Here is a 12,201-nt window from a genome sequence, read left to right on the forward strand (position 1 = left end):
GCCGGGTCGTGTTCCTCAGCCCGCGGCGCCTGTCAGTGTGGGTTCGCGCACAATGGCCGGGGGTGTGAGCCCGCGGGAGTGTCCCGCCCGGGCCCCCATTCTGGCCGCCGAGAAGGAGCGGCGCCGCACAAAGGCAGACCCCGCTGATCACGTCTCTCCCTTGTCGCCGTTTATTATGGCGGCGGCCGCAGCCGGCGCCCGGCCGATAATCACCGAATCGGAAGGGGGCGACAATCTCGCGCGGCCACAGCGGCGGCCAACTTTATTCGCGGCGCAAATTAACTGCATCGCTCTTTTCGGCGCGCCGCCCGCGGCCGGCAAGCCGCGCGGCACGCTCCTTCGAGACGCGGCGCGAGACGCTCGGCCAATCAGACCATCTGGCCACCGTCGCAGGAAACGTTCTTCCTGGCGTCGCGCGTATTAGCGCGCACAGTCTCTGCGCGACGGTCCAGACGGTCTGCAGACAACCTGGTGATCCGGCGAGTGTCGTGGCAGGCGCGTGATTTTCTGCTCTCGGAAGCCGCCGCGCGAGAACGTGCGTAGGTCCGAGGCGCGCCGCGCGAAGGGGTTTGATGCGGCAGGCAATTGGAGCACGGCGATTTCGGTCGCTGTCTGCCTAATGGGTGTAACGGCACCTTCGGTCAGAAGAAGGCCTCGATGGTGGGGCTGTAGCGCCAGTGGATCCGCCGCACCACACTGTGCACGGCCATCAGCAGGCCCGGAAAGGTTTCGGCGAAGAACTTCTCGGGTTGCTTCATCGCTCGCTGGGCCTCTGAAGACCTGCGCGCAGGTTTTCGCACGAGCCGAGCGTTTAATCATCATTGTCATAATAATAATAATTCAACGACAGGATATGAGAGCGAAAGGAAAACATCACGCCTTTTGACAAGCAATGGCAGTAGTTCGAAGTACACTTTGGGAGCACTCGAACTAACTTCTCGCTTGTTATACAATAAAGGCAATATCTACTACCAACATTGCGAGAGATGCACGTTTCTGTTATACACGTCTGCAATTCACAATTCAAGCAGTACATATTTTAGTATCTTAACAAGAACAAGCACGTTAAAGCAGCGATAACGTGCATGCAAATAAAGCTAATACACGTGGAAAAATAAAACCTAACGTACGAAACAAAAGAGGTAGTCAGCCTGACAGGTTACCAAGTGAATGCATTGCATCTTAATGCAAACTGTTTCTAACCAGGTAATCTCTGTTCCCTTTGCCAGTTCAGCTAACCTAAGTTTGACGCACTATAAACCGGTATATGTACCTCGACAAGCGAGTTTAATGCTAATCGCAACGGGTAGATTAGCATTTAACGACCATGGGAACTTGGTTACTACCCTCGAACGTGTGTGGAATAACTCTATTTACCAATTTCCAGTTACAACAAAAGCGCCAGTATAGCTTCAACGAAGATCAGTGTTTCCTGCACTTACCTTGCGTCACGTTGTAGAATATCCCGTTCGAACGTGTTTCACAAATAATGCTAAACATTTTACATTTCACGACGAATGAACTCTTGGACTTCAATATTTGTCGCATCGCGTTGACCGCAGTCATAATGTAAAGCTAGTCCGGAATTCAGTCATACTCAGTTATTTCATCGATCATTTTTGCCTCGTGTATCTATAGAATAGAACCGCATACTCAAAGACATCGTAACTCTTTATGGCAATAAACAATTTAGTCGCACATTAACTGGTATTGTATAACTATAGGTGACATTTAATAAGACCTTACACACTGCACTAGTATTTCGTTTTATTTACAAAAATAATCATTGCTAACGTTGTTTAGTTGGGAGATTTGCTTCTTGTTTCTTTTTTTCAAGCAAGGATACCCAGCAGTTGTATTTATTCCTATTATTATTGTTACTTTTAGGAACCAATCGTCTCCTTTACACCTGTTAGCTCTGAGGGTAAAAAAATATCAAAAATCCGTTCTCAGAGCGAGTACTGTCCTATACGGCATGTAGTAAGGCTACGGCGAATGATATACTCGAGGAAAGATGACAGTTGATATAATGTGAGGGCAAAGTTTTTGAGAGTCTTTATTGTATCGCGTGCCTATCGAAATAAGTTAAGTATTTAGAAAACCTTGAACTTAGCCAATAAATGCCCGGCTGTGTGCCCATTTGGTAGACCGAATACTATACGAAGAATTCTTTTGTGGCGTGACAAAGGACCTGTAGGCTTTTCGCTTTTAGGAGAGGGGACATTAGTTTCATGTTCATCCCACAGCGTGTTCTATGAGAAGTGCGCGTATAGTGACTTGAATGATGGTGCAGCTTCAAGTTTGTCCGGATCTGCAGGTTAAGGCAAACTGAATGTCCCTTTTCTTATTTTCGAGACGGATATGCACTGCCTCGGAGTCTGCAATGTGAGCGGATGGCTGATTCGCGTCAAACCGAAGAATCAAGTTTTCGAACCTGTTCTCTTTTCTTTTAGTTATTTATAATTACCGTAAAAAAATTTTAGAAATTATTACACGCCTCGTATCAGGCATTGGGTCAGAAGGACGTCACAGTAAAAAATCAATACGAACACAGCACGAAAAAAAAAAAAAGAAAACCTGTAATGGATAGCCCTGTTCCGTCTTCTCGGGTGTGTTTCTAGAAGAGACGGAAATCGCCTGCTTGAAAAACCGCAATGCTCAAGTAGCTAACTAAAGAGATTCACAAATATCGTTTTAATTATTTGCTTCAGAGCTCATGTTGCAAATGCGAATTAGTGCAATCATTTTTCCTTAGTAACAAGTTCTAATAGCGCTTTTCGAGATATACGTCCTTATGATGTGCTGCAAAATACAATGGCCTTCCATTTTCCTGGAGCGTCCTTCTAGCAGTTCAATGGAACGACGACGCATTTTTTTAGCAGATTTTAGGTATGGGTATTCTGAAAGTGGTCCTGGTATTAGTGTTTTTAGTAAGCACACTTGACTGCACTAATGCTCAGCATTGCTCTCACAATTGCAACATATGTCATAAAGCTAATTAAACAATAATTAGTGAATCTTAATTTAGCTACCTCGACATTGTGATTTGTCGTGTACCTATTCACGTAAGCCACCTGAACAGGCCAAATAATCATAATAATAGTTTCTTCGAACTAATACCTGTGTCACACGGGCACATTTGGAAGGCCTTCCAGTCGACGGCCTTCGAAACGCCACAACTCTATCGACTCAAAGGAGTTGTCGCGCTGCTACACGGCACTTTTGAAAGGCCGTTGAGAGGTTCAGGTGTTTCTCGCAAAATTGTGTGGCGCTGCGGATCTTTATTTTCGTTTTCATGTCACGAAAAGTTAAACGACATTAAAACCTCTTAAAAGCCCTATAATTTCTTTTGTTTGTTTATACACAAACATTTGTTTATACATCGCCATACATATATGTTTAGTTTTAAGTTGTTGAGTAGCGAAACTGCGGCAACGCTTGCGCCGCTCGATGCGGCCGCCGTTTTGGTGTGTGTTCGCACATGTCAATTGGCAAAAATACTTTATTGAATAATTAATAACACTCATATATAATATTTTTAGAGCATTTTGGTTTGATGTTTTTTTCTAACCGTGAGTACGAGCACACTGTGAACGAGAGGGCATGTACGCGCTGTTTCCGCTTCCGTTGCTCAAAGGCCGTCGAGATTTCGATAGAGTTGTAACGTGCTCCGTTGACTCGATAGACTATTGACTCGACACCCGCCGTGGTTGCTCAGTGGCTATGGTGTTAGGCTGCTGAGCACGAGGTCGCGGGATCGAATCCCGGCCACGGCGGCCGCATTTCGATGGGGGCGAAATGCGAAAACACCCGTGTACTTAGATTTAGGTGCACGTTAAAGAACCCCAGGTGGTCAAAATTTCCGGAGTCCCCCACTACGGCGTGCCTCATAATCAGAAAGTGGTTTTGGCACGTAAAACCCCATATATTATTATTATTATTATTGACTCGACGGCCTTCGAAACGGCCCGTGTGGCAGCTCGAATTTGACCTTTGAGTCAACTGACTATCGGTTGGAAGGCCTTCCAAACGCCCGTGTGACACGGGTATAAGAAAGACATTCGCTATATTCCTGTTGGTGAATAAGGTCAAGCTCAATGAAGGCAATGCGACAGAATAGTGAAGAAAAAGAAGCCAAAAAAGAAAAAGCTAATAAAAAAATTCGCGAGGAATGACGCTTGATATTCTTACATGACGTCGTACTCCAGTGTACAGCGCTTGATGAGCTTGAGAAGGCCGAGTGCGTCTTTAGGAATATCGCCGTTAGGGAAAGCGTCTTTGATCACATCTTGAGGAATTCGCCAAGACTAGGGACAAGAAGGAAAGAAAAGCAAAACAAAAGGAAGTAAATAAATGGGTCTTGAAGTACGCACCAGTGCTCACCAAAGGGCGGACGCACCCATTTATTGCGCTCACCCAGTTATTGAAAGAGCTGCAAGCCAAGTTGAACTGCCGAAGTATGCCTTCTGTGGTCCTGTTGAAGAGAAACACGCCGAACAGTGAATCGAACTTTAGCGAACCATGTGCTTTCTCAAGCGCAAGCTAGTACATGCACAAGGTCAGGTAAATACGCCAGCCATTTCCTTTGGTACCACTGTGAAAACGCGTTTCATTACATTCACGTAGACGTTGTCACTCCAAGGTTGTGGTTATTTTTAAGAAAGAGTCGTTCCTTATGTTGTCATTAAGAAGGACAAGAAGTGTTGACCCTTCCTATATTCGTCACCAGCGTCATTATTTGTTAAACATTAGCGTAAGTCAAATCGTCAATTAATAATGGCTGCGTCTTATTTGCCTGTCTGTACAGCCAAAGCGTGCCTCTCTAACTGCAATGCCTTGCCTCAACATGATTGCTCACAAAACTCTGCCAACGCCACGGAAGCGTTGACCCTTTCTTGAGGAGAGCAGATAGTTGGACTAGTTGGTTGAAATGCATACTGAAAAAGTTTGCGCGGAGACATGAGGACAAGCCTAGAAAAAACAAGGATGAGCGCCAACTCACAGATGAAGTTTACTCCAAACACATGCACGAATAAATAGGTAAACCGATACAGAATAAAACAAGGCTATCATGAACATCACGTGTTAACCCGTATACCCGGTTGAGGTGGCCAAGAACCGAAACTCTGTACCAGAGAAGTGTGCATTTATTAGTGCATGTGTTTGGAATAAACTTCAGTTGTGAGTTAGCGCTCGTCCTTGTTTTTCTCGGCCTGTTCTCATGTCTCCGCGCAAACGTTTCAGTAAGCTTTCTTGAGGACTGGAGACGTGAGACGCGTCGATGTGTTAGAAGTGGAACAGTTTCATAGACAGCCGTTCATACAAATGAAAAACATGAACTCTCGCGATACAACGATTGCATCAGTCGTGGGACGGGCTATCACAAGGAATCGTTCTCTCACCATTGGCCATGGTCTGTGCATACCAGGAACATTTTATTTTTTGTGTTTAACAAGAACGATGCACTTCTCTTGAAAATATTGGACAGTGACGTTGTTTTAGAAACAAAGATAACGCTTAGAAACCAATGCCCGTAAGCATATAGGCAGAAACTAGCAGAGGCACCATTTAAGTAATTAATCTCTTGTGTGATTTTATACCGTTTCCTTCACCACTCATGCATTTCGAGAGCTATTTTTAAGCGCGCTGTGTCAGCTAAACCATTGTATACTCTGTCAATAATTTGCTTCTTTATCTGATCCATTTTACCGTTATAAGACTAAATATAGTCTCAATAACCATTGCGATGGCCGCGATGCATAGAATCAGCATAATTACCATTCTTGCTTCCGGAGCTCCATTTCAACTGCCACTGCCGACAGAAAAAAGATGCGCTTCCGTGGTCCCCAAAATACTGGATGCCTGGAGAAAGTGACACACAACCATCTAATATACCATGCAGAACAGACTCACAAAACACGTTCAGTAAAGCAAACCAAAACAAAAAGCAAACATCGTTCAGATGCCTTGAGCAGTCAAGGAGGGAAGCGATCACATGCGTCCCCTTTTGCTGCCGCAAATGTTCGCGTAGGACAGGCAACCATTTCATAAATTGCAAGAATAAAACAGCGGCGATTCAGTATTTCGGCGGGCGAAGGGTACAAAGACGAATCACAGTATGTACTTGCGTGTACTTTATACAGTTTACAGAAGCTATATACAAAGGAAAATAACAGGGTAAATTGAGCGCAGTAGCTCGGCCGTGTAGAATTATCTTGTAGATAACAGCTACACAGGAGGTGGATAAGTAAGCATGGCGCTACTACAAGTTTCCGTGCGCTTGTGCAACAGATATATAGCTGGTTCCGTTCCACGTCAGAGCGCGCACCCTTTCGCCTCAAGGACCTCTCCGGTTGCGCACTTGGCCGAAAAGGCAGAAACACTGGAGCTGCGCCAGCTTCCGCGCGCTGGCCTTTGTTTGAAAAACATGTGTTCCGCGTAGGTACACCGGCCGAAGCCCCATGTTGCACTCCTGTACCTTTATCGCTGTTCACGTGTCCTGAATGAGCACTAAATCTGCTTATGAGGCACGCCGTAGTGAGGAACTGCGGATTAACTCTGGCCACCTGGTGTTCTTTCGCGTGTACCTGAATCAAAGTAACGAGCATATTCGTTGTACTCAGCCACCCTTTCCCAAGTTGAATCTTACCGTTATCTTGGAATTCACATCACCAGCAAACTCACCTGGTCCGAGCACATCACGAATATTGCAGCTGATGCATCGAAATCACATGGATTCATCAGACGGCACCTCAGCTTCTCCCCTCCCTCGTTTCGCAGTCTAGCTTACAAAGCTTTTGTCCGAAATAAACTAGAATTTGGCTCCCCAATTAGGAATCCACATCAGGCTTACCTAATCGATAGCCTAGAAGCCATTCAATACCCTGCAGCCCAATATATTACATCCGACTACGACACCCACTCCAGTGCTACCAATATAAAATTATCGCTTGACATCGAGCATCTGACTCACAGACGAAAAATTGCCCGTTTGTCATTATTTCATAAGCTTACTTCTGTTTTCTTTCGCTTCGGGACTCTCTTCTGCTTCCACTTCTCCGAACATCACGCCGTCTCTTCAACTCCATGAGCATTCTACGTTTGCACGGCTCCTCTAACGCATTTAACAAGTCATTCCTGCCTCTTGCAATTGAAGAATGGAATTCATTACCATACCATATTGTAATAGAACGTGATCCATATAAGTTCCGGCAGTTGCTGACTTCCTATTTGAAAACATGTGAGAATTCTTGCCTGCTTCTGTTTGCCTCTGTTTACTGTACTGTTGCTGTTCTTATACTTGTTCGTGCTTGTTTAAAGGGTTTTTTTGTACTTTTTCTTCTGTATATATCCTCCTGATCACTGATTGTGACAATGTTTGACAGTGACCTACGTTGTTGTGTTCGATGTTCCACCCCCCACCCCACCCCCCTTACGTAATGCCCCTTCCAGGGGTCTTTAAGGACCACTAAATGATAATAAATGTTGAGTGTTTTTGCATATAGCCCCTACCGAGATGTGGACGCCGCGGCCAGGATGAACCCGCGATCTCGATCTGAGCAGCGCCATTCGCAACACATGCGCATAGTAAATGCTAACGTGCGCATTTTGCGGGCGGAAAGATGCAGTTGTTTGGGGCCACGAATCATTTCCATCGCTCATGGAGTACGATAGCGCAAACAAGGAAGGCACACTTATGTGTTCTTCTCTGATCAATATCGCTTGCCCTTGTTTTGTCGTCCCGAACATGCTTGTAGAATTCGACAATTATGATGCACGTATCATGACCCTTTATTTAGTGGCATGTAAAATTTTCCCGTCCTGTGGAAATACTCGCTGTTGCGTATGGGCTATAGCCGACCTCTCTTAGCGCATTTTATCACCTGTACAATAATGGAACATTAGGTTTCAATGCTCTTGTTTTATTGACACAAATACAGCCAGATTATATTTTTATCTACCTTAAAACATGACATTCCCTAACTTGTACCGTCGGTACTTCTCGCGCCCTAAAGACAGGCATTGCAGAAAGAAATGTGTCTATTCTTGGCGAATGCCGCATGTTACGAGCCTGAAGTTAGCGAAATTAATAATATGCGACTGAGACGACAAACTGATTCCTCTGGGCTTGAGTTCAATAACTTGCCCACCGCATTATCTTTCTGCCTATAATGATCTTGAATCCGTCGTAGAAAGTAATAGATATGCGTTCGTGGACCCCTTTTTGTTGAAGCCTATCTGAAATGACTTTTGAAGATCGCCATCATTCAAGGCTTATCCGAGGCATCATACACTACTAGGACTGTTGACCCACCGCGGTGGCTCTACGGCTATATGGCGTTGCGCTGCTAAGCACAAGGTCCCGGCCGCGGTGACGGCATTGCGATCGGGGCTGCATGCAAAAACACTCGTGTACTTAGATTTAGGGCTACGTTAAAGAAGCCCACGTGGTCAAAATTCCGGAGCACGCCACTTCCTTCACCCCTCACAACCAACTGTGTAGTTTCGGGACGTTAAACCCCGTAATTTTATTCCGAGAATTATGGCTGTGCTCTATCGGCTTATACTAAGTGTTTGAAGATCATCGTACCACTCCGCGTCTTAGCTTAATTCAAGAACTTTTCAGTTATCATAGGAAGGCACGAACCACTAAACTTTTCGTCTCACTCGTCATGTAGGTAAGCATTCATTATAGTGCGTTCTCTGCCACGCGGTGGCGGTCAGGACGGAAGTTGCACAAGCCTGACAGACCACCCGCGGAGCCGCAACAAGGAACACTTGAATCGAAATTTCCGTGGCAAAGGTTACCGTCACGTAAACAAGAACGCAACAAGGACGCAATAAGGACCGCTGTTCACTCGTTGCCATTCGATGTACGCAAAAATTGAGCAACGCATCGCGCCTATAGCTTTACAACGTGCTTCCTTCCTCCGCTCGCTCCCTCTGGCACTTGCAATGTCCTCTCTGTCCTTGCTTCAATCACTAGCGGTTAGCGCTGAACATGCGCTCTCCCCGCCCCCCTCACCGCCCCCTCTTTTTGACTCCCTGCTTCGGCGCTTTCATATAACGGACGACCACAGGTTAATGGGCGTCCCCGTATGTCTAACGGGTTGTCTTGCATATTTGCACTTCCCTGTCGCAAGCATGCAGTCCCAGAGACGTTCTGTCGAAGTTGCAACAGTGACGGCGCGCGTATAGTTACGGCGGACGCGCGTACAACACTACAGGAGGCGTCGCCTGACATCCTGTTTCATACGAACGTCAAAGCAGCCAGATGTTTGTCTTGCTCGAGTTCGTTTGGAACTGTTATGAAGTGCCCACGGGAGGAAACTGACTCTAGGAAACTTGGAACGTCGATTGCCTCTTGATAGCGTAGCGTGCGGGGATGAGACGATGGGCCCTCGTTCTTATAATCTAGCGAAGAATGCACCCATCTGAGTGACGTCAAGCGGAAATGCATTGAATGTCTGGACATATCTTCGCTCCGTGAGAAGGCACGCAGCGCAACGTTGTGTCTCTGGCACTGCTATATTTACACGGAAAGCTCGCGAGTCTAATCTATACAACCTGCGCTAAACACGGGGTAAGACGTCGTCCCGCTGTAACAGTTGCACCAGGCGCACAGCCCAAAATGTTGCGCCTTTCACGCGAACGCGGAAGCGAAAAAATATGCTCTCGACTTTCTTCGGTTGAAAGGAGGCTGCTGCCTGGTCGAAATATTGTACAGAGTGACGCGTAGGCTCTGTGCATGAACTACCTTAGAAATTCAACACGGCGGCCTGCAGGTGCAGAACACTGCGTGTATAGCGCATATACCGAGAATGCCGTTTCACTGGTGGAATGTTCTAGTTTGTTTGTTTGTTTTCTGGTACTTAGGTAAAACACAGAAAATAAGTCATGGTGCTACAGCACACGTCTACGGCATTACGCTGAAGCGTTGACCATTTTAGTCTTCCGTAGTCTCTTATAAGATGCATCTTCAGGTCAACCGCGCGCAACGTGCAACAAACCGCAATCAAGCGAAGCAGTTTTCAAGTATATTGTTCTTGCTCTGGAGGGACGTAAGTTGAAAGACGGGTTAAAATGTGGGGAGAAGGTGTATGGGCCTTTGCTTGAATAATATCACGTGAAAATGGCCGAAAACTATTCTGTATTGAAAGCGTAAATCTCTGACAAGTAATAAAGCTCCATCGTGTTCCCCTCCTTTGAGCTGATATTTTGAGCCAACGACTTTGAACGTAAGCGGTGTGCTGCGTAGTCAGGCACCGCGTTCGAAAATCCCAGAATAAATCCCTGAATGAATTCTGGGGTTGTACGTGCCAAAAGTACGATTCTATTATGAGGTAAGCCATAGTGGGGGACTCCGGATTAATTTTGACCATCAGGAGATCTTTAACGTGCCCCCAACGCGCGGGACACTGGCGTTCTTGCATTTCGCCCCCATCGAAATGCGGCCTCCCCGGCTGGGATTTGATACCACGACCTAGCGCTTAGCAGCGCAAGACCATAGCCGCTAAGCCACCGGGCCGGGTGACTAAATATCCCTAATGCCTCTTCAGGTGTGAATTATGATGCACTGATAATAAATGTGTCAAATTTACACAACTTTATTCCAAGGCACACGACACTCCATTGAAAGAAAGACAAGATGGTACGATGTTGTTCTGTGCATATTTTAGTGAGTGATCATGATTACAGAGTGGTTAGGTATCTATTTATTGTGTAGTTCTTCCCCTTCTGTTTTGAATGAAAAGAATCGAGTCACTGGCCCGAAGTATGTTTTCGGCCAATTTAATCATTTCGCCTTTGCTTCCGAAACGCAGCACGTCGAACTTCCCTTCAAACATGCTTGCGCCTTCAGCAGAGTGGTCTTCTGTAGCAATACGCAGCACATTACAGTTGAATGGAGATCAATTGATTATGAATTGAGTTGAGTTTCCCCGAAGCACAATATTTGGTGTTTCTTCTTTGCCACCACAGTACATAACTGTCCAGAACAAATTACGTGCACTAATGTGTACACCGTGCCTGAAGGGTATATGAATGCTTTAACGTAGTGCAATTCGCTAACGCGATGCACTACCCCGAGGGACAAGCTACACATTCGCCGGAATAGGCATCACAGTACCGGAATGTCTCGCGTTCCTCAGTGTCATTTCAATCGAGCCATCGCCCAGTATAGCACGCCATCTCAGCATGGCAACACAGGTTGTACAGCAAATATACGGATTGGTTTAATTTCTGGAGAACTATGAAAGATAAAGTAATATTACTCGCTCTATATTTTGACCTATAGCTAGCTCCCTGACGCTGCAGGAAAGTTTTCTCATCTGTATCCCAGCGAATAACCATTCTGGACAGTTCCTAGATATTTATGCATCTGCTTGAATTGTTACGCCATCTGTACAGAAGTATTTTCTTAGTACCGCCTTGCAGTCTCCAAAGGTGAAAATCACGTGAAGCGAAGGCAGGAGCACAGAGTGTGTCTGGCCGCACTAGGTGTACCAGTAGGATGGCTGTTGTGATTCGTCGATAACTGCACTGTTGTGACCTGCAGCGAGAGTGTTCCAACGCCTAAACCCCTCCTATGGCTACGTTCGTGGCATTAACCGCCGTTTTGGATATTGCGTTTATACGTGTTGAGGGATAAAAGTTTCTTGTGAATGTCCTCATGTACTCGAAAAGATATTGGTGTGAGGCATTTACTGTTTATCACTGTTTACTTTTTAATATTTTCTTCCTTTTTCCGATGTACTTTCGTACACAACCAGCTTATCGCTCCACAGCACCTCTAACGACGGTGCACCATAGAATAAGCTTCAAAACCCTGATATAAACTTCAACTTCACGACATTGGTATTATTGGGAATCGTAATCTAAATATTCGCGACCTTGCCGAAAGTGACCGTACCTATCAAACACTGACCAGCGTACTACGGGCTGTCCTCCGAAAGGTGCAGGTCTAACGACAATAAATCTTAAAAAAAAATGAGCATAGTCCTGAACAGAAATTTCATCCTCATTTGCTGATGATGATGAATTTGTTGTTTTATGGCGCAAGGGCATCATCATTTGCTATTCCCTCATTAAGTCGGCTGGTCCGATGCCATCTTACACAGAAAGTCAACGACAAAAATTAGGGAAACCGAGGGACTTGACTTTTTCAAAGCCTTATAAAGTTATCAAAAATTGGACAGTCAT

At 45.7% G+C, this 12,201-nt stretch overlaps 1 protein-coding gene across 3 annotated transcripts in view; it reads right to left on the bottom strand.

Annotated features, from left to right (window-relative positions):
- Nucleotides 1-229: 229 nt before the first annotated feature.
- Nucleotides 230-12,201, bottom strand: part of LOC139054233 (uncharacterized) — a 91,549-nt gene continuing 79,577 nt past the window's right edge. For 2 of the 3 annotated variants that reach the window (XM_070530943.1, XM_070530944.1), the window contains 4 exons: nucleotides 5,779-5,862; nucleotides 4,417-4,474; nucleotides 4,192-4,307; nucleotides 230-780 (listed from right to left, as the gene is read on the bottom strand). In XM_070530943.1, coding sequence (XP_070387044.1) covers nucleotides 642-780; nucleotides 4,192-4,307; nucleotides 4,417-4,474; nucleotides 5,779-5,862 — 397 coding nt within the window. In that variant the 3' untranslated portion in view covers nucleotides 230-641. Of the gene's footprint in view, nucleotides 781-4,191; nucleotides 4,308-4,416; nucleotides 4,475-5,778; nucleotides 5,863-12,201 lie in introns of those variants that run through there. The other variant, XR_011511088.1, reaches the window with a different exon arrangement.

The sequence above is a fragment of the Dermacentor albipictus genome, chromosome 1 (genome assembly GCF_038994185.2).
Source record: "Dermacentor albipictus isolate Rhodes 1998 colony chromosome 1, USDA_Dalb.pri_finalv2, whole genome shotgun sequence".
In the NCBI taxonomy this organism is placed as follows: domain Eukaryota; kingdom Metazoa; phylum Arthropoda; class Arachnida; order Ixodida; family Ixodidae; genus Dermacentor; species Dermacentor albipictus.